The 24,144-nt window shown below is 36.5% G+C and overlaps 1 protein-coding gene across 1 annotated transcript; it reads left to right on the top strand.

Moving 5' to 3' along the window:
• Positions 1 to 354: 354 nt before the first annotated feature.
• On the top strand, positions 355 to 2,637 carry LOC145534895 (poly(A) polymerase alpha-like). Its single transcript, XM_081563285.1, is given in 3 exon segments — positions 355 to 1,427; positions 1,429 to 2,365; positions 2,420 to 2,637. Coding segments are annotated over 3 exon segments (2,166 nt in total). The 5' UTR covers positions 355 to 377; the 3' UTR covers positions 2,599 to 2,637.
• The last annotated feature ends 21,507 nt before the right edge of the window (positions 2,638 to 24,144 follow it).

Below are 24,144 nucleotides of genomic sequence, written 5' to 3' on the forward strand. Positions count from 1 at the left end.
CAATATGTTTGTTTAACTTATTTATATAATGTGTTTACTACACCATGGGCTCCTTGAAGGGATAACATCTGGAATATTTTTCATTTCACACCCAAAGTCTAACACAGCCTCAGGACCATTGTTTGCTTATAAGAAAATTTTGGCAATAGAAAGATGAATGAACTGTAACAAACACATCTCATTATTTCCATTTAAACTAATGGGGAGAAGCGCTTAAAGCGGCGGGAGCGGGTGCGGGAGTGGGGTAGGACCCAGGGCTCAGGCAGGCCCCCGCCCCCCTCCCTCCCGCCTCAGTGGATCATGCCCAGGGCGGCAGCGGCGGCGGTTGCGGGGGGGGGGGGGGGGGGAGTGACTGGGCGGTGCCGGCGCAGGAGACGATGCCGTTTCCAGTTACAACTCAGGGATCACAGCAAACACAGCCACCACAGAAGCACTATGGCATTACTTCTCCCATCAGCTTAGCACCCCCCAAGGAGACTGACTGCCTACTCACACAGAAGCTAGTTGAGACTCTGAATCCCTTTGGGGTGTTTGAAGAGGAAGAGGAACTGCAGCGCAGGATTTTAATTTTGGGAAAATTAAATAACCTGGTAAAAGAGTGGATACGAGAAATCAGTGAAAGCAAGAATCTTCCACAATCTGTAATTGAAAATGTTGGTGGGAAAATTTTTACATTTGGATCTTATAGATTAGGAGTACATACAAAAGGTGCTGATATTGATGCATTGTGTGTTGCACCAAGACATGTTGATCGAAGTGATTTTTTCACCTCGTTCTATGATAAGTTGAAATTACAGGAAGAAGTTAAAGATTTAAGAGCTGTTGAAGAGGCATTTGTACCAGTTATCAAACTGTGTTTTGATGGGATAGAGATTGATATTTTGTTTGCAAGATTAGCACTGCAGACTATTCCAGAAAACTTGGACTTAAGAGATGACAGTCTGCTTAAAAATTTAGATATAAGATGTATAAGAAGTCTTAACGGTTGCAGGGTAACCGATGAAATTTTACATCTAGTACCAAACATTGACAACTTCAGGTTAACCCTGAGAGCTATCAAACTGTGGGCCAAACGCCACAACATCTATTCCAATATATTAGGTTTCCTTGGTGGTGTTTCCTGGGCTATGCTAGTAGCAAGAACTTGCCAGCTTTATCCAAATGCAATAGCATCAACTCTTGTACATAAATTTTTCTTGGTATTTTCTAAATGGGAATGGCCAAATCCAGTCCTATTGAAACAGCCTGAAGAATGCAATCTTAATTTGCCTGTATGGGACCCAAGGGTAAACCCCAGTGATAGGTACCATCTTATGCCTATAATTACACCAGCATACCCACAACAGAACTCCACGTACAATGTGTCCGTTTCAACATGGATGGTCATGGTTGAGGAGTTTAAACAAGGTCTTGCTATCACAGATGAAAATTTTGCTGAGTAAGGCAGAGTGGTCCAAACTTTTTGAAGCTCCCAACTTCTTTCAAAAGTACAAGCATTATATTGTACTTCTAGCAAGTGCACCAACTGAAAAACAACGCCTAGAATGGGTGGGCTTGGTGGAATCAAAAATCCGAATCCTGGTTGGAAGTTTGGAGAAGAATGAGTTTATTACACTGGCTCATGTGAATCCCCAGTCATTTCCAGCACCCAAAGAAAATCCTGACAAGGAAGAATTTCGCACGATGTGGGTGATTGGGTTAGTGTTTAAAAAAACAGAAAACTCGGAAAATCTCAGTGTTGATCTCACCTATGATATTCAGTCTTTCACAGATACAGTTTATAGGCAAGCAATAAACAGCAAGATGTTTGAGGTGGACATGAAAATTGCTGCAATGCATGTAAAAAGAAAGCAACTCCATCAACTACTACCTAGTCACGTGCTTCAGAAAAAGAAAAAGCATTCAACAGAAGGCGTCAAGTTGACACCTCTGAATGACAGCAGCCTCGACTTGTCTATGGACAGTGATAACAGCATGTCTGTGCCTTCACCTACTAGTGCTATGAAGACCAGTCCATTGAACAGTTCTGGCAGCTCTCAGGGCAGAAACAGTCCTGCTCCAGCTGTAACAGCAGCATCTGTGACCAACATACAGGCTACTGAAGTTTCTGTGCCACAAGTAAATTCCAGTGAAAGCTCAGGGGGCACATCGAGTGAAAGCATTCCTCAAACAGCCACACAGCCAGCCATTTCATCACCACCAAAGCCTGCGGTCTCCAGAGTCGTTTCTTCAACACGTCTGGTAAACCCACCACCAAGACCTTCAGGAAATGCAGCAGCAAAGATACCTAATCCTATAGTAGGGGTCAAGAGGACATCCTCACCTCATAAAGAAGAGAGCCCCAAGAAAACCAAAACAGAAGAGGGTGAAACAAGTGAAGATGCTAACTGTCTTGTTTTGAGTGGACATGATAAAACAGAAACAAAGGAACAACTTGATACAGAGACAAGGACAACTCAATCAGAAACGATTCAGAGAGCGACTTCTCTGTTGGCCTCTCAGAAAACATCCAGTACAGACCTTTCTGATATCCCTGCTCTCCCTGCAAACCCTATTCCTGTTATCAAGAATTCAATAAAACTGAGATTGAATAGGTAAAAAAAATAAATAAATAAAATAAACTAATGGGGAGAGTCACCTGAATATTATAATTCCTTCTTAAAAAAGTATGCATTATAAGTTAATTAACTCTTAACAATTTTTTTCATTAATTACTCTGGAATTCCCATTTAAGTATTATGAACATTTAATGTTCCCCTCATTAGTCAGCCTCACAACTACCCTCCCCTTGTGGTAAACAAATGGAGATATTGAAATTACAATATAATTTGAGATCATCTTATATAAAGTTATTTAACCTATGTTTTCTGAATCTCAATATATTTCCTTGGTTTGTACTTTGTTTTAAACAAATATTATTTAAAAATGAATACACCTAATTTTTCTCCTCTTACTATCTTAAATAATTCCTTTTGAATTTCTTGCTTTCCCTTGTACCTTAGGCAGACTCCCAACACCTACATATAGCAAATCAACCCAAACCACCAATCACATATGCAATTTAACACTCACTATTTTCCAAGCATTAAGTTGAACTTGAATGAGGAAGGGACCACACCAGCTTCTATTTTCCATTTACACAGTGACTTTCTTCCAAGTTGGGAAATGCATTGGAAAGACTGCAGAAAAGGAAGAAATTAATATATATATATTTTTAAATAGCTGTGTGATATTTTATTTATATTTTATACTTTTTATTTATATTTTTAAATTTTATTTTACAATATATTTTTAAAGAAATTAATACTTATTTCATTAGTGCTGCTCTATCTTCTGTTGATTCCCATGACTAACATTGATTCTCATCTGTGAAGTTGTGTTCCAAATTATTGATATACAGTAATGGTATAGAATCTAAGGGAGATTTTTAAGATGGTTTGCAGGTGGGGATTCATCTTGGAACCCTCCCAAGATTCCCGCTTAGCTCTTGCCTACAGCAGTACAACTAAGTTTTTTGTTATTGTTGTTGTTGTTGTTGTTGTTGTTGCTTTTAGTTTGTTAGAACTCATCCTTGGCCACCTTCCACATAATCTACTTGATATGTAGGAAACTCAAGGTTTCTTATTTTGCCAATTTTCTTCAAAAACACAAATAGGGAATAAGAAATCTCACATAAAAGCAGATGCCATTTGTGAAAAAGATGCACAATTCACCTTCTTGCAATGACTTTTGATCACCATAATTGATTCTTTTGGAGTCCTCACATATGACATGGCAAATAGAGAAGTATCTTGCCTTTCCACAAAGACAGTGGAAACAAAATATATTCCCAGTAGGCAAAAGAATAATGACTTCAATAATTTCATGTAATTCCTCTCAAAGGAAGAAGTAAGCTGATGTTGATGGCAGTTGTAACTTGATTTCCTATTAATAAGTTCTGGTTATTTACCTATCTTTAAAATTGTTCAGTTCTCTTTAGAATATCCAGCTATATACACATTTTTTTTTTAATTTCTTCTGAACGCTGGCCACAGACTCCAGAACTACAAAGCAAGTTGTTACATCTGTAAACATAAAAGTAGTCTTTCCTTTATGAAAATTGAACTTGCTTTCAATTTTTGGGTTTTGAATATTTATTATCTTTAAACATAGAAGCTTCATTGATAAATAATTTTCATAACATAGAATTTGTCTATTCAAAGTACTAAAAACAGTGAGTTTTAATGTACTCACAGATGCCTATAATCATAATTGTAATTCATTTTAGAACATTTCATCACCCCAAAAAGAAATTCTATGCACATTAGTAATCATTCCCCATACCCTATCCCCAGCCCTAGAGAATCACTAATATATATTTGTCTATTTTATACATTTCACACAGTATGTAACCTTCCATGACTGGGTTCTTTCACTGGTAACGTTTTAGTTTCATCTTTTGCTATAATAAATGATATTGCCTAATAATATTCTATTGCATGTACATGTATTCTATGTGTTTAATTTATCCATTTTTAGTTTATGAATATTTTGTCTATTTATGCATTTTCTATTATGAATGTACTATGGTGTACGTTAAGAAATAATTCTTTGTGTAGATATATGTTTTCATTTATCTTGGTTATATATCTAGGAGAAGTCCTAGAATATGTGATAACAGTATATGATAGCAAACTTTTCCTTTTGAGGAATTAGAGACTAAAGTCAAAAACTGCATTTCTACTAGTACTGTATTAGAGTTCCAAATTTTTCACATTTTTGTCAGCACTTATTTCTGCTTTATTGATTATAGACATCCTAGTGGTGGCATGTGCTGTCTCATAGTTAAAATATGAATTTTCCTCATTGTTAATAATTTTGACTTTTTCGTGTGCCTTTTTTCTCAATTGTAAAAATGTCCAATAAGATCTTTTGCCCATTTTTAAAAAATCTATATTATTTGTCCTTTTATTACTGTTGCTTTTGTTCAGTCACCCAGTCATGTTTGACTCTTTGTGACCTCATGGACTGCAGCACACCAGGCCTCCCTGACCTTCATCATCTCCCGAAGTTTGCCCAAGTTCACATCTATTGCATCAGCGATGCCATTTAGCCATCTCATCCTCTGACGCCCTCTTCTTCTCCTTCTGCCCTCAATCTTTCCCAGCATTAGGGACTTTTCCAAAGAGCCAGCTGTTTGCATCAGTTGACCAAAATACTGGAGCTTCTGCTTCAGCATCAGTCTTTCCAATGAGTATTCAGGGTTGATTTCCCTGAAACCAGATTGATTGTTTGGTTTCCTTGCTGTCTAAGGAGCTTATATATGTGAAAAAAAAATATATATATATATCTATATCTATATGTATGTATGTATTTATAAGCTTCCCAGGTGACTCAGTGGTAAAGAATCTGTCTGTCAAACAGGAATCCTGGGTTTAATCCCTGGGTTGGGAAGATCCACTAGAGAATGAAATGGCAACCCACTCCAGTATTCTTATCTGAGAAATCCCATGGACAGTGGAGTCTGGTGGTCTACAGTCCACAGGGTTGCAAAAGAGGTGAACGTGACTTAACAACTAAACAACAACTCCCTCTCTCTTTTTCTCCCTGTGTGTGTGTATGTATATATGTGTGTGTGTGTGTGTGTACCATCACTAAAGTGAGAGAATATATGTATGCGTACACATATCTCACTTTAGTTATGGTATCCTTTGAAGCAAAAAATTACTAAATTTGATAAAGTTCTGTGTGTGTATATGACCATTATTTAGTTCCATTTATCACTTTTGTATTGGTGTGATATTTCAGAAGCCTTTTCTGAACCATGATCACAAAGATATAAGGGCTGGCCAAGAAGTTTGTTCATGTTTTCCTTTACATTTCATGGAAAAACCCACATGGACTTTTTGGCAAACCTAAGTACTTCTATATTTCCACGTGGAGTTTCATATCTTTATCTCTTGCATTATATCTATAATCTATTTTTAGTTAAATTTTTATTATCCAGTTGTTGCAGCACTGTTTATTGAAGAGACTATTCTTTCTTCCTTTGAACTGTTTTGGCATCCTTATCAAAAATCAATTAACCACAAATGTAAGGATTTTTTTCTGAACTCTCATGTCCATTTCAATATGTTCACTATTATCCCAGTTTCATGATGTCCTGGCTACTATAGCTTTGTCAGAAGTTTTGAAATCTGAAGTGTGAGTCTTCCACTTTGTTCTTTCCTAAGTTGTTTTGACTATCCTGGGTCCCTTAAAATTCCACATGAGTATTAGCATCCAGTTTTTGATTTCTGCAAAAAAATAAGGAAGCATCTGGTAGTCTGATGGAAATGCAGTGAAAGTGTAAATCAGTTTAGGGGGTATTTCCATCTTCGCCACCATAAGTCTTATAATCCATGAACAAAGAATATCTTTTTTATTTATTTAGGCTTTCTTTAATTTGTTTCAATGGTGTTTTGAAGTTATCAGAGTATACTCAGCACTATTTCATTTTTTCCTGAGTATTATATTCTTCTTAGTGCTACTTTAAATTTTTTAAAGTTCATTTTTGGATTATACATTGCTGGTGTAGAGAATGCAACTGATTTTTTGTAAATTGATCATGCGTCTGTAAACTTGATGAACTTATTTATTAGTTTGAATAGTTTATTATGTGGATTCCATGGTATTTTATATATATAAGTTCATTTTACATGGAAATAGTTTTTCTGCTCTTCAAATTTCTGCTCTTCTCAATACATGAACTGAGAACTTCAAGGTGTTCAAGTTGGATTTAGAAAAGGCAGATGAACCAGAGATCAAATTGGATCATAGAAAAAGAAAGAGAATTCCAGAAAAACATCCACTTCTGCTTCATTGTCTATGCTAAAGCCTTTGACTGTGTTCAGTTCAGTTCAGTTCAGTCACTCAGTCGTGTCTGACTCTTTGTGACCCCATGGGGGTCAGCAGGCCAGTCTTCCCTGTCCATTTGATTGTGTGAATCACAATCAAGCTGTGGAAAATTCTTCAACAGATGGAAATACCAGACTACCTAACCTTCTTCCTGAGGAACGTTTATGCAGATCAAGAAGCAAGAGTTAGAACCAGATATGGAACAACAGACTGGTTCCAAATTGGGAAAGGAGTACGTCAAGGCTGTAGATTGTCACCCTGCTTATTTAACTTATATGCAGAATACATCATGTGAAATGCTGGGCTGGATGAAGCACAAGCTGGAATCAAGATTGCCAGGAGAAATATCAATAATCTCAGATATGCAGATGATACCATCCTTATGGGAGAAAGCGAGAGGAACTAAATAGCTTCTTGATGAAGGTGAAAGAGGAATATGAAAAAGCTGTCATAAAGCTCAACATTCAAAAAACTAAGATCATGGCATCTGGTCCCATCACTTCATGACAAATAGATGGAGAAATAATGGAAACAGTGACAGATTTTATTTTCTTGAGCTCCAAATTCATTGCAGATGGTGACTGCAGCCATGAAATTAAAAGAGGCTTACTCCTTGGCAGGAAAGTTATGACCAACCTAGACAGCATGTTTAAAAGCAGAGACATTACTTTGCCAACAAAGATTCGTCTAGTCAAAAGTATGTTTTTTCCATTAGTCATGTATGGATGTGAGAGTTGGACCATAAAAAAGAGTGAGCACTGAGGAATTGATGCTTTTGAACTGTGGCGTTTGAGAAGACTCTTGAGAATCCCTTAGACTGCAAGGAGATCAAACCAGTCAATCTTAAAGTAAATCAATCCTGAAATATTGACTGGAAGAATTGATGCTGAAGCTGAAGCTCCAATACTTTTGGCCACCTGATGTGAAGGGCTGACTCATTAGAAAAGACCCTGCTGTTGGGAAAGACTGAAGGCAGGAGAACAAGGGAACGGCAGAGGACACGATGGTTGGATGGCATCATTGACTCAATGGACATGACTTTGAACAAGCTCCAGGAAATGATGAAGGACAGGTAAGTCTGGTGTGCTGCAGGCCATGGGCTAGCAAAGAGTCCAACAAACTGAGTAACTGAACAACAACAGCAAAAACAGCTATTGATTTGAATTTTTTTAAGAAAAACTATGTATTTAATGGTAAAATCAAATAGAATTATTCCACTCTCAATATGTAATTTAAATTAAGTCTGAAATCGGAAATTGGCCTAATTCAAGAAAGGAAGAACCTTTTATAGGGAATCATATCTAGTAGGATCAAAGTTTCTCACTTAAAGAATGCTTCATCTCTGTGTTGTAATCTTGTAGTTCATGAATCACTAGTTCAAACGATAATGTATGAGATTCGTGTGAATGTGAATTGATAATTTGACATACTGTCTTCACACATGTAAACCAAATGTTTTCTTGACAAATGAAAACTACCATTACCTGCTATCTTCTGTAATTTTATAACCAAGAAATAAAACAGAAAGGGTATAAAATGATACATTTTAAAACATTATCTTTTACAAAGATCTCTGATATTTTGTCTCTATCATACATTTGTTTGCAAACAGAGACACACACACACACAGAGCCAGACACCATCATGACTTGTTTTTATATACTTTTTTAATTTTTTATATTTTATTCCTGTATATCATATCATAAGCACCAGTACTTATTGGAAGGATGATGAAATTTCAGTTATTTCTTTGTACTAACCTGAAGGAAATTATTTCTTTCTGTCTCTCTTATAAAATATTCTGGACATAACAAAACACTTTTCTTTCCACAGGGACTCACTGTATTATTCAACATTTTTATAATTTAAAACTGTCATAAATTCCCCGAATGCTAGGTTTCATTTGCTGCTCCTTCAGTTTTTTAAGAGTAAATAAAGACTAATCATTTTCCTCCCTAGCATTTAGCAAAATCATAATGAGAAATACTCAATAGTAACACTAAGTAATATGAGTTGGATGCCTTTTACAGTTGCCAGAAATCCCAGTCCCATTATTTTACAAACATAATAAATGCCTATTAACATCATATCTTAAAATGTTCAAGCATTCCCATATCGGTTTTGCCATGAAGCGCTTGAAAAGGGAAAAGTGGAAGTGTTAGTTGCTCGGTCGTGTCCGTCTCTTAGGAACCCTATGTTCTGTAGTCTGCCAGGTTTGTCTGTCCATGGAATTCTCAGGCAAGAATACTAGAGTGGGTTACCATTCCCTTCTCCGGAGGATCTTCGCAACCGAGGGATCAGAGGCAGGTTTCCTGCAATGCGGGCAAATTCTTTACCGTCTGAGTCTCCAGGGAAACCCTAACTGTGTTTAACTAGTTTGATAAAAAAGTAAACTTCTAAGGAAAATGCCTCTGAAAATTCGTGTATAATTTTCAAATTAGGAAAACACACACACAAAAAACAATATTTAGGCTCCCTTTGTATGCCTCCTGCCCCTTAACTGTCATTCAAACACTTGTATATTATCACATGTACGTATATATGCATATGTTCGTATAATATTATGTATCTATATCTACATGTATATCTGTATAAAGATATATTGTGTATACATCATAAATAGAAGCAAGGCAGTGCATTTAATGCATAAGCTACCAACTCAATATCTTGCTGAGATGCAGTTGAAGTATTTCTGTAAATTTTAGGTTTAGATTTAGAGTTCTAGATTACTTGTGGAATGTTTTAGAAAATGATTGATTTTATTTTCTAGTTTTTCCCCATTTCAGCTTAGTTAATAGAGGGACATTTAACTGTAGCAGGTTTTTTTTTTTAATCCAAATAAACTTAATACTTTTTTCTGAAGAAAATTGGAAATTTAAAGTATAAATAAGTTAAAAACACATTTTATTTTCCACTGATAAAAGAAATTCATGATTTCTGCAGACTTGCTTAAAAAGAGCAAAGGACTGTCTTTTCCTAGACTTAAAAAGTGGACTAAAATGTTACAAAGTAATTAATTTTAAGTTTTTATGATGTCATTTATTTATCATTTATTTTTTGCATTTAAGTACCAGGATGACCCAGAGGGATGGGATGGGGAAGGAGGTGGGAGGGGGGTTCTGGAAGGGGAAAACATGTACACCCCTGGTGGATTCATGTCAATATATGGCAAAACAAATACAATATTGTAAAGTTAAAAAATAGATAAATAAACTAATTAAAAAAAATAAAGAAATATATTCAGGGAAATGTCACATTACATTATTACATGCCTTGAGATAGAAAAAAAAAACATGTATCACTTTACAGTTCCAGAGTTTGCTTGGTGATAATGGCTCTATGTGAAACTTTCAGTCAACTGTTCACAGCAAAACTGTGCAGCTCTCCCATTGTTCCAGTAAAGTCAAATGTATTATCTGTCTTGCAACCTCAAATTTGTGAACAACAGCAGAATGGTTTTAGTTAGCATTCTGCATGTAGGACACATAGTTCTGATGAAAGAGTACATTCCCTGAAGCATAAAGAACAATTTGAGCATAATTGTAGATTATTTGTCGCTAATGTGTTAAATGGCTTCCCAGGAGGCTCAGTGGTAAAGAATCTGCCTGCCAGTGCAGGAGATGAGGGAGACATGGGTTCAATCCCTGGATCAGGAAGATCCCCCAAGAAGGAAATGGCTACCCACTCCAGTATTCTTGCCTGGAGAATCCCATGGACAGAGGAGCCTGGTGGGCTACAGTCCATAGGGATGCAAAGAGTCAGTATGACTGAGCGACTGAGCAATATATTAATAAATGATAACCAAATTGAAGTGCTTAGCTCCAAGCCAAAATCCTCCCTGTAAGCTTTCAGGGCTGACCGTAGAGAATTACAAAGACTTTTTCTGACATGCTTCACAGGGAAAGCTGCCCTCCCGATACCAAAAATGGTTCATAATATAGAAAATGCTTTGTAGTCTCTGAAGAGAGTTGGACTTACATCTGCTTTGCATAAGTCTTCTTTTGTGCAATTGCATTCTAGCCCTGATGTCTCCACTTGGGGGCTTCTATTAATGGCCCTCCTCTGAGACCTTCCTGGGGTGTCTCTGCTGAGACCATATAGAGGGAGAAGAAGGGAGCTCAAAATACCGTTTTCCATTCTGACTCATTACTCATCACTTCTCTACTCCTAGCACTTCTTGCCTCTGGGTCCATAAATTCAAGAATCTTTTGTTCAGAACCCCCTCAGCCATGAGACCGTGACACCCACCCCCATCTGTTTTGATATATTTATTTGACCCATACCTAGCACTCTTCTATGGGGAAGAATGGGACACTGGGAGTGTTAGCATTTTCTCTAGTTAATCTCTTACTACAAATGATTAAGGTCTTGACTGTTCATCATTTTGGCTTCTTGTCTTAATCACTTCTCTGACACCTGCCACATGAGCTCTCTCAAGTTCAGTCCAGGTTTTGAAATGTTTATTCTGCCTATATTTAAATTCAACAGAACAAACCAATTTAATACACTGAGAAAGCAAAAGCTCTCGGGCTTCTTCATACAGGCAAAAAAGAGTGTCATTCATAAGTGAAACCCTGAACCCAGTTTTTCACATGTAAATTATGTCACATTTATTAATTCATTGAGTCAGTTGCTCCCAGGATTAGGTTTTGTATATTAAAAGGGTCAAGAAAATTAAACTGATTTCAAAATTAAATCATAACCCATGGGAGAAAATTGATTATGCTTTCTAGAGTAGGAGTTCCAAGTAGCAGTTAGTTGAGTCATCTTAGGCAGGTTGCTCTCTAGGAGTTCAGTTTATCAACAAAATAAAGACCTATGAATAACATCTCATGAAATTAACTTAATATTTAAAATTAACAGTCTGTAAAATGTAATTTTCATATTGCCTGCACATAATTGGTATTTACCAAATTTAGCTATTTTTATCAAAATAATTAGCAATATTAGAGTCAGACTCAGAACACATTCTTCTGCTTTTTTTCTTACTGTCATATGTCTGAATAGGTTCCTTGTGTCTTCATAAATTGAGATCATTATGATTATTTCCTTTTCTTTGTATTCCTTCACTCAACCATGGACTTTATTAAATAAATGATTTTTTTAACTCTTTCTATATACCAGATGATGAAAAAGACATTATGCATACAAAGATACACTCATCTTTGTGGCAGAAAATGTGCAAACACACCGTGACAATACAAAATTTTAATTTAGTAAAGAATACATGCATGTATGCACCTAATTTAACACTATTTGAGCCCTTATCATATGTATTACATTGTGCAACCAGCTCTGGGAAATGTAGCTGATAGATAGAAGCAACATTTTTCTTTGAGAAAAGAAAAATTGGAGTAGAAAGTCCATTTCTGCTCATAGAAGGGTAGCTTGTATTAGACTTACCATGCATCCAAAAATAATAGCAAAAATGTAAACAATATAAAAACAATTATTTAAGGGACTGGAGAGTAACTAAAGCCAGTATTCTGGCAAAAAAATGAAGCAGACTAGGTGCAAAGGGTTGAATAATGTCCTTTGCAAATTCATTTCTACCCAAAATGCCAGAATATGACCTAATTTGAAAATATTATGTAGCTACATTAATCACCATAAAGATCTTCATATTGCTCTTTTATAGTCACACATATTTCTCTTCACTCTATCTGATTCCTTAACCTCTGGGAAACACTAGATTTTTAATAATCTTCAAGTATATTTTAACATATCCCCAATCTAAATAAAAAATGGAATGAAAATTTTTAAGATATCCATTGTAAGAGGCAAAGAGTAGCCTATTTGTGTGTCTGCAACTCGTATTTCAAACAGTATGTATTATTTATTTGGATGAGTCATCAATTAAGATGTGAAAACTGTAACCAGCATATACAAACATTAGTGGAAATTGGGAACTTCCTGTCCATCCAGTGGCCATTCAGTGAAAGCATTTGAGTGCTTTCGTGGCCAAGGGCCCAGGTTCAATACCTGGTCAGGGAACTAAGATCCTGCAAGCCATGTGACCTGCTTCCACCACCCAAACAATGAAAATATAGTGGAAATAATATACATTTTCTGAAAGAAAACACAGCACTGTGAATAAAATTATTTACATATGATCTAAAGTTATGCTACTTTGTTCTTAAGTCATAATCAGATGATATATCCGGAAATACTCTTTTATGACGTTCATTGACAAGTGATATACAAAAATAAAAAACAAGAAAATTCTAAGTGCATAGAAATAGAAGGTCAGATAAGAGAAGTTGTATTCTTGAAGACTGTATAAGTTGGATAACAATAATATGAATAATATCTAACTTCAACAAATATTATTTAGAAGTATAGTGATCTGATTTTGAATCATGGCTCAAGTAATTATTATTATGTTGACAGATAATTTCTGCAAACTTCAATTTTGTTTTCTTTGGAAGATTGATAGTAATAATAGGACCTATGAGATGTTTGTATATTAATTAAATTTGTAAAGCATTTAATGCGTTTTCTGATATATATTAATTGTGCATTGCATGCTGCTTCTAATTATCTGTTCTCTTCAAAAGATAATGTTACTTCACTAGATTGTGTGTGTGGTTGTATAATCTAAGAGAGAGAGATGGTACAGAGATAATAATGACCTAAACCAAAAATCAGCCATGGTTAACCTTAGGCTGTGGATTTAACTAGTATAACATTTTTTTTCAAAATTGTATATATTTTCCAATGCTTTTGAGTTTATCTATTTACTTTTTAATTAGAATAAAACTTTATTTAAAAATAATTTAGGTACTGTATATTTTCTAGGAAGTAAGCTTGATGAAATTGTAATAAGGTTACATGTGAGGAAAACAAACTCTTTATCATCTGTTCATATTAGTCAAGAAAGGTAAGAGTTCACAAGCTCTTTCAGGGATGGCAGACTTCTGAAAACTTTGAACACAGAGACTTTTCCACTGGGATATTTATCGAATGTCAAAGAGAAAGTCACATTTATTAAACGTCTTTCCTAAAGTCTCTCTTGTAGATTACATCAAAGTTACTGAACATCTGTTTTATCTTTCACAAAGAGGGGAAGAAGACAGGGAAAATTCTGTGCAATATATATAGGTCTCTGCCTCGAGAAATAGAAGATCAATTTGTTCTAGCTCTGTGTAGAGGCAGATTGTCACACCAATAACAGCAGGAACAAATGTACTGCATGCAAGAATTTTTTTTTAATTTTTATACATTTTTTATTTTATAAAAATTAACTTGTTTTTAAAATCTTTATAACTAGATATAACTCCAGAGATCCCTTTCATTCCTTCATAATAACTCCTCATTTGGGAGTCTGATTGGAGTCAGAAATTTCTAAGTGTAGAAGACTGAATATCCAAATGTATCAAAGAGATGACATAACAGAAGATAATTGTGTTCCAATATACTGACTATTTGTTGTTCAGTCACCAAGTCATGTCCAACTCTTTGTGACCTCATGGACTGCAGTACACTCGGCCTCCCTGTCCCTCACCACCTCCCAGAATTTGCCCAAGTTCATGTGCGTTGAGTCAGTGATGCTATCCAACCGTCTCATCCAGTCACCTTCTTCTCCTCCTGCCTTCATTATTTCCCAGCATCAGTGTCTTTTCCAATGAGTCAGCTGTTCATATCAGGTGACCAAAGTATTGGAGCTTTAGCTTCAGTATCAGCCCTTCCAATGAGTAATCAGGGTTGATTTCTTTTAGGATTGAATGGGTTGATTTCCTTGTTGTCCAAGGGACTCTCAAGAATATTCTCCAGAACCACAGTTCAAAAGCATCAGTTCTTCAGTGCTCGACCTTCTTTATGGTCCAACTCTCACATTCATACATGACTACTAGAGAGACTATAGTTTTGACTATATGGACCTAAGTTATAAAATAATGTCTTTGTTTTTTAATACACCATCTAGGTTTGTCATAGATTTCCTTCCAAGAAGGAATCGTCCTCTAATCTCATGGCTGTAGTTACCATCAGCAGTGATTTTAGAGCCCAAGAAGAGGAAATTGGTCACTGCTTCCACATTTTCCCCTTCAATTTGTCATGAAGAGATGGGACTGGATACTGTGATCTTGGTGTTTTTAATATTGAGTTATAGGCTAGTTTTTTTACTCTCCTCTTTCACACTCATTAAGAGGCTCTTTAGTTTCTCTTCACTTTCTACCATTAGAGTGGTATCATCTGCACATCTGAGGTTGTTGATATTTCTCCCGGCAACTCTTAATTCCAGCTTGTAACTCAGCCTGGCATTTTGCATGATGTACCCTGCATACAAGTTAAACAAACAGGGTGACAACATATGGTTTTGTCATATTCCTTTCTTAATTTTGAACCAGTCAATTGTTCCATATATATTTCTAACTATTGCTTCTTGACCCACATACAGGTTTCTCAGGAGACAGATAAAATGGTCTAGTATCCCCATCTCTTTAAGTGTTTTCCACAGTTTATTATAATCCACACAGTCAAAGATTTAGCATAGTCAATGATACAGAAGTAAACATTTTTTTCTGGAATTCTCTTGCTTTTTCTAGGATCCAGCCAATGTTGGCAATTTGATCTCTGGTTCCTCTGCCTTTTCTAAACCCAGCTTGTACATCTGGAAGTTCTTGATTCACGCACGGCTGAAACCTAGCTTGGAGAATTTTAAGCATAACCTTACCAGCATGGGAAGAGAGCTCAATTGTCCAGTAGTTTGAACATTCATTAGTACTGCCCTTCTTGGGAATTGGGATAAATATAGACCTTTTCCAGTTCTGTGGCTACTTCTGGGTCTTCCAAATTTTCTGACATATTGAGTGAAGCACTTTGATCTTTTAGGATTCTAAATAGCTCTGCTGAAATTCCATCACCTCCACTAGCTTTATTGGGAGAAGTGCTTCCTAAGGCCCCTTGACTTCACACTCCAAGATGTCTGGCTCTAGGTGAATGACCACACCATCAGAGTTATCCAGGTCATTAAGATATTTTAGTACAGTTCTTCTGGGTATTCTTGCCATCGCTTATTGATCTATTCTGCTTCTATTAAGTCTTCACCATTTCTGTCCTTTATTGTGCCCATCTTTGCATGAAATGTTCCTTTGATATCTCGAATTTTCTTGAAGAGATCTCTAGTCTTTCCCATTCTGTTGTTTTCCTCTCCTTCTTTGCATTGTTCATTGAAGAAGGCCTTCTTGTCTCTCCTTGCTGTTCTCTGTAACTCTGCATTCAGTGTACATTTCCCTTTTCACCTTGCTTTATATTTTTATTCTTTCCTCAGCTCTTTGTAAGGCCTCCTCAGAAAAGCACTTTGCCTTCTTGTATTTCTCTTTCTTTGGGATGGTTTTGATCGGTGCCTCCTGTACAGTATTATTTACCTTTGCCCATAATACTTCAGGAACTCTATTTACCAGATCTAATCCCTTGAATCTATTTGTCACCTCCATTGTAAAATCATAGGAGATTTGATTTAGGTCATGCCTGAATGGCCTGGTGGTTTTCTCTGCTTTCTTTAGTTTAAACCTGAATTTTGCTATGAGCTGATGATTTGAGCAACAGTCAGCTCCAGGTCTTGTTTTTGCTGACTGCATAGAGCTTCTGCATCTTTGGCTGCAAAGAATGTAATCAATCTGAATTTAGTAATGACTATTTGGTTTTGTCCATGTGTAAAGTCACTTCTTTTGTTGTTGGAAAAGGGTTTTTGCTATGACTAGTGGAGTTTCTTGACAGGATTCTGTTAGCCTTTGACCTGGTTCATTTTGTACTTCAAGGCCAAACTTTCCTATTACTCCAGGTATCTCTTGACTTCCTACTTTTCTAAACTTATTTATACATGTTACTGTGGGGAGATACATAATGGAGTTTTTTATTATTATTATTTTAGAGTTCTCTTCAGTTTTATTATTCACTTCATCAGTAGTCTTGATTTTTCCTGTTTACAAATCTTTCAGCATGGGGACATAGCATATTGAGTTCAGAATCAACTTTGATATTATTCTTTCTACTTAATACAGGTTGGAAAGGCACCATGGTTTGTCTTTATCCAGGAACAGATATTCAAAAAATCCTAATCAGTTTACTTGAAGGAAATGAATCCATGCTTTGAGGAATACACACAAATTAACTGTCTAAAACATGGAGAATTTTGCATCAGTCAGTCTCATGTCCATTGCATTTCTCCTATTAACCTTATCATGTAGAAGCAAATTGATACAGGCATCTCAAAGGAAATTTGAGAAATGGACCCAGAGAAAGAATAAAGCCAACCATAAACAAAGAACATTTACCACCATATGAGACTGTTGTGCCATTGAAAGCTGCATTTCCCCTTTGCAGATTGACTTTATAGAGTAAGGATTTCGTTTTTATGGTCAAAATTAACTTTTTTTCTCAATAGACTAGAGTAGTGATTATGATTACCAGTGGGGACGAGGGGGGGAGGCAAGATATGAATAGAGGATAAATAGATACAAATTAGTATGTATAAAATAAATAACAAAGCTAATAAAGCACAGGCAAATATAGACATTATTTTATAATAAATTTAAATGGAATGTAATCTATAAAATATTGAATCTAAGTTGTGTAACAAAAACTAATAAAAGTCAGCAATACTTCCATTTTAAATTAAAAATAAAGCCACTTCCCTTATTTTCTGTTATCCAGTTCAGCATCAGCAAAGTTTGATTATGCTTGAGTGCATCTGCTACTTCTGGTAGCTAATTTAGTTTCAGTTAAATTGCATCATATTTATTTTCTGCTTCTATTTTTAGCCTTATGTTTATACATGTTTCTTTTTATTACTTCATTTTTTTGTCAACCAACATCACCCTGCTTATTTAACTTATATGCAGAGTAAATCATGAGAAACGCTGGGCTGGAAGAAACACAAACTGGAATCAAGATTACCAGGAGAAACATCAATAACCTCAGATATGCAGATAACACCACCCTTATGGCAGAAAGTGAAGAAGAACTAAAGAGCCTCTTGATGAAAGTGAAAGAGGAGAGTGAAAAAGTTGGCTTAAAGCTCAACGTTCTGAAAACTGAGATCATGGCATCTGGTCCCATCACTTCAAGGGAAATAGATGGAGAAACAGTGGAAACAGTGCCAGATTTTATTTTTGGGGGCTCCAAAATCACTGCTGATGGTGATTGCAGCCGTGAAATTAAAAGACGCTTACTCCTTGGAAGGAAGGTTATGGCCAACCTAGATAGCATATTTAAAAGCAGAGACATTACTTTGCCAACAAAAGTCCATCTTGTCAAGGCTATGGTTTTTCCAGTGGTCACGTATGGTTATGAGAGTTGGATGATGAAGAACGCTGAGCGCCGCGGAATTAATGCTTTTGAACTGTGGTGTTGGAGAAGACTTTTGAGAATCCCTTGGAATTCAAGGAGAGCCAATCAATCCATCCTAAAAGAGATCAATCCTGGGTGTTCATTGGAAGGATTGATGTTGAAGCTGAAACTCCAACACTTTGGCCACCTCATGTGAAGAGTTGACTCATTGGAAAAGACCCTAATGCTGGGTTGGATTGGGGGCAGGAGGAGAAGGGGACGACAGAAGATGAGATGGTTGGATGGCATCACTGACTCGATGGACATGGGTTTGGGTAGACTCCGGGAGTTGGTGATGGACAGAGAGGCCTGGCGTGCTGCAATTCATGGGGTCGCAAAGAGTCAGACACGACTGAGCGACTGAACTGAACTGAACTCACTTTGAATGTATGTTTTATATTTTGCTCCTTTTATAGACTAGAACCACATTCAAAGTTAAGAGAAACCCAAGTAAAACGGTAGGTGTTCCAAGAGGGCATCAGAGGGCAGACACACTGAAACCATAATCACTGAAAACTAGCCGTTTGATCACACGCGCCACAGCCTTGTCTAACTCAATGAAACTAAGCCATGCCATGTGGGGCCACCCAAGACAGGCGGGTCATGGTGGAGAAGTCTGACAGAATGTGGTCCACTGAAGAAGGGAATGGCAAACCACTTCAGTATTCTTGCCTTGAGACCCCCATGAACAGTATCAAAGGCAAAATGATAGGATACTGAAAGATGAGCTCCCCACGTCTGTAGGTGCCCAATATGCTGCTGGAGATCAGTGGAGAAATAACTCCAGAAATAATGATGGGATAGAGCCAAAGCAAAAGCAACACCCAGTTGTGGATGTGACTGGTGATAGAAGCAAGGTCCGATGCTGTAAAGAGCAATATTGCATAGGAACCTGGAATGTAGGTCCATGAATCAAGGCAAATTGGAAGTGGTCAAACAGGAGATGGCAAGAGTGAACATCGACATTCTAGGAATCAGCGAACAAAGATTGACTGGAAGGAGTGAATTTAACTCAGATGACCATTATATCTGCTACTGTGGGCAGGAATCCCTTAGAAGAAAGGAGTAGCCATCATGGTCAACAAAAGAGTCCAAAATGCAGTACTTGGATGCAATCTCAAAAACGACAGAATGATCTCTGTCCGTTTCCAAGGCACACCACTCAATATCACGGTAATCCAAGCCTATGCCCCAACCAGAAATGCTGAAGAAGCTGAACTTGAATGATTCTATGAAGACCTACAAGACCCATTAGAACTAACACCCAAAAAAGATGTTGTTTTCATTATAGGGGAGTGGAATGCAAAAGTACCAAGTCAAGAAACACCTGGAGTAACAGGCAAATTTGGCTTTGGAGTACTGAATGAAGCAGGGTAAAGGCTAGTAGAGTTTTGCCAAGAGAACACACTGGTCATAGCAAACACCCTCTTCCAACAACACAAGAGAAGACTCTACACATGGACATCACGAGATAGTCAACACCGAAATCAGATTGATTATATTCTTTGCGGCCAAAGATGGAGAAGCTCTATACAGTCAGCAAAAACAAGACTGGGAGCAGAGTGTGGTTCAGATCATGAACTCCGTATTGTCGAATTCAGAATTAAATAAAAGAAAATAGGGAAAACCACTAGACCATTCAGGTATGACCTAAATCAAATCCCTTACAATTATACAGTGGAAGTAAGAAATAGATTTAAGGGACTAGATCTGATAGACAGAGTGCCTGGTGAACTATGGACACAGGTTTGTGACATTGTATAGGAGACAGGGATCAAGACCATCCACATGGAAAAGAAATGCAAAAAAGCAAAATGGCTGTCTGAGGAGGCCTTACAGATAGCTGGGAAGAGAAGAGAAGCAAAAAGCAAAGGAGACAAGGAAAGATATTCCCATCTGAATGCAGAGTTCCAAAGAATAGCAAGGAGACATAAGAAAGCCTTCCTCAGTGATCAATGCAAAGAAATAAAGGAAAACAACAGAATGGGAAAGACTAGAGATCCCTTCAAGAAAATTAGAGATACCAGGGGAACACTTCATGCAAAGATGGGCTCAATAAAACAGAAATGGTATTGACCTAACAAGCAGAAGATATTAAGAAGAGGTGGCAAGAATACACAGAAGAACTGTACAAAAAGGATCTTCACGACCCAGATAATCACGATGGTGTGATCACTCATCTAGAGCCAGACATCCTGGAATGTGAAGTCAAGTGGGCCTTCGGAAGCCTCACCATGAACAAAGCTAGTGGAGATGTTGGAATTCCAGTTGAGCTATTTCAAATCCTGAAAGATGATGCTGTGAAACTGTTGCACTCAATATGCCATCAAAATTGGGAAACTCAGCAGTGGCCTTAGGACTGGAAAAGATCAGTTTTCATTCCAATCCTTAAGATAGGAAATGCCAAAGAATGCTCAAACTATCGCACAACTGCACTCATCTCAGTAAAGTAAAGTAACCCTCACAATTCTGAAAGCCAGGCTTCAGCAATACATGAATCGCAAACTTCCAGATATTCAAGCTGGTTTTAGAAAAGGCAGAGGAAACACAGATCAAATGGTCAACATCCAATGAATCATCAAAAAAGCAAGAGAGCTCCAGAAAAACATCTATTTCTGCTTTATTGACTATGCCAAAGCCTTTGACTGTGTGGATCACAATAAACTGTGGAAAATTTTGAAAGAGATGGGAATACCAGACCACTTGACTTGCCTCTTGAGAAACCTGTATGCAAGTCTGGAAGCAACAGATAGAACTGGACATGGAACAACAGACTGGTTCAAAATAGGAAAAGGTGTACTTCAAGGCTGTATATTGTCACCCTGCTTATTTAACTTATATGAGAAACATCACGAGAAACGCTGGGCTGGAAGAAGCACAAGCTGCAATCAAGATTGCTAGGAGAAATAGCAATAACCTCAGATATGCAGATGACACCACCCTTATGGCAGAAAGTGAAGAAGAACTAAAGAGCCTCTTGATGAAAGTGAAAGAGGAGAGTGAAAAAGTTGGCTTAAAGCTCAACATTCCGAAAACTAAGATCATAGCATCCGGTCCCATCACTTCACAGGAAATAGATGGGGAAGTAGTGGAAATTGTGTCAGAATTTATTTTTTTCGGCTCCAAAATCACTGCTGATGGTGATTGCAGCCATGAAATTAAAAAGACACTTACTCCTTGGAAGGAAAGTTATGACCAACCTAGATAGCATATTAAAAAGCAGAGACATTACTTTGCCAACAAAGGTCCATTAGTCAAGGCTATGGTTTTTCCAGCGGTCATGTATGGATATGAGAGTTGGAGTATGAAGAAAGCTGAGTGCCGAAGAATTGATGCTTTTGAACTGTGGTGTTGGAGAAGACTTTTGAGAATCCCTTGGATTGCAAGGAGATCCAACCAGTCCTTCCTAAAGGAGATCAGCCCTAGGTGTTCATCGGAAGGACTGATGTTGAAGCTGAAACGCCAATACTTTGACCACCTCATGGGAAGAGCTGACTCATTGGAAAAGATCCTGATGCTGGGAAGGAATGGGGGCAGGAGGAGAAGAGGACGACAGAGAATGAGATGGTGGATGGCATCACCAACTCGATGGACATGTAGTTGGGTAAACTCCGGGAGTTGGCGATGGACATGGAGGCCTGGCGTGCTGCAGTCTATGCGGTCGCAAAGAGTCGGACACGACTGAGCGACTGAACTAAACTGAGAACAGCATTATCAAATGACTTGACCTAATTGGCACATTTTTCATACATCAGTAGAGAATACAAGAAGGCAAGTTATTTTGGAGGATTGTTTAGAAATATAAATTATTATATTTAATTTAAGATCTAATTTTGAGATATTTTGACATATGAAATTTGCATATATTTAGGGAGTAATTCTTGATATCTTATGTATATATACATTGTGTAAAGAACATCTCAATCACATTCAATAATTTAACTATCAACACCGTATGATTTCCATTATGTGTATGTTGAGATTTAATTGAAGGTTTATTCTCTTAGCATATATCAAGTATGCAATACAGTATTGTTAACTATCATCACCATGCTGTATAGTATTAGACCTCCAGAACTCACCCATCTTGCATTACTGAAACTTTTCTTAATTTCCCCTTGCCCCCTCCTCCAACCCACCCCTAGAAAGCATCATTTTATTCTCTCCTTCTATGTGTTTTTTATTATTTTAGTTTCCATATATGAGATGATTTGTCTTTCTGTGTCAGGCTTACTTCACTTAGCATAATGTCCTCCAGTTTCATTCAAGTTGTCATAAATGGCAAGAGTTTCTTCTTTTTATTGTCGAATAATATTTCATTAGACTTATATATTATGATTTATTTTTTCATTTATTTGTTGACAGACACATTTATTTCCATATCTTTATCATTATAAATAATGCTGCAGTGAATATGAGAGTGCAGATGTCTCTTTGAGATACTGATTTTATTACCTTTGAATATATATATAGAAGTGGGATAGCTGGGTCATATTATAGTTCTAATTGTAATTTTTTGAGGAACCTCCATAGTTTTCTAAAATGGTTATACCAACTTATATTCCAATCAACAGTATATCAGGCAGAGTTCCTTTTTCTGCACATTCTCACCAACACTTGCTGTCTTTTGTGTTTTTAATAATAGCTATTATAACAAGTATGAGGTGATATTTCACTATGGCTTTGATTTGCACTTCCCTGATTTGGTTTGATTTCTCTGAGGATTTTAGAGTACTTTTTCACATATCTGTTGGCCATATACATATCTTCTTTGAACAAATGTCTGTCCAAATGCCAAAGTTAGGTTTGTAGATTTTGTAGGAATTCCTTCTATAGTTTGAATATTACCCCTTCATGAGTTATCTGAGTTGCAAACATTTTCTCTCATACTGTAGACTGACTTTAATTTTGTTGAGTGTTTCTTTTGTGGTGAATAAAATTTTTAAATGCAATCTCATTTGTTTTTATTATTGTTGTTGTTCCTTTTGTTGCCTGATTTTTGATGTCACATCCAAAAAACTATTGCTCGAGGTCAATGTTGAGAAGCTTAGCCCCTTTGTTTCCTTCTAGTTGTATACAGTTTCAAGATTTATGTTTGTCTTTCATCCATTTTAAGTTGATTTTTGTATATAATGTGAGATCATGGCCTAATTTCACTTTTTCTTCATGGGATATCCAGTTTTCTCAACACCAGTTATTGAAGAAACACATTACATTTTGTGTTCTTGGTAACCTTGTTGAAGATCAGTTGACCATAAATATGTAGATTTATTTCTAGATTCTCTAAACTGTTCCATTGATGTAAATACCTGTTTCTATACCAGTATTACATTCTTTTGATTAATAACATAGATTTATAATATATTTTGAAATCAGAGAATATGATGCCTCCAGTTTTAGTCTTATGAACATTTGCTTTGGTTCTTCAGGCTCTTTGTGGTTTCATATACACTTTAGATAGCTTTATCCTATTTCTACAAAGAATGCCATTGAGATATTGATAGGAATTTCATTGAATCTATAGGTCACTGTGTATAAAATGTATGGACATTTTAATATTGATTTTTTTTGATCACTGAACACAAGATGATTTTTCATTTATGTCTCTTCAATAGCTTCCTTCATCAATGTTGTATACTTTTCAGTGTACAAAGATTACATTTAAAATGCACATGGAAAATTTACCACAATGACCGGTATTGGGTTATAAATATAGCATTAATAAATTTATAGATATAAAATCAGCAAGGATATACAAAAATTAAACATTATCAAATAACTTTACATAATTCACTTTTATGAAAGTTTAACTCACAATAACAGACTGTACGTTCTTTTCCAGTTCATATGGTAGAGAAATTATATGATAGTACATGATAAAAGACTTGATGCATTTAAATGGATTGAAATCATACAAACTGAAATAAGTTGAAATTG

This window comes from Giraffa tippelskirchi, chromosome 1 (genome assembly GCF_054371585.1).
Source record: "Giraffa tippelskirchi isolate mGirTip1 chromosome 1, T2T-mGirTip1v1.2.pri, whole genome shotgun sequence".
Lineage (NCBI taxonomy): Eukaryota > Metazoa > Chordata > Mammalia > Artiodactyla > Giraffidae > Giraffa > Giraffa tippelskirchi.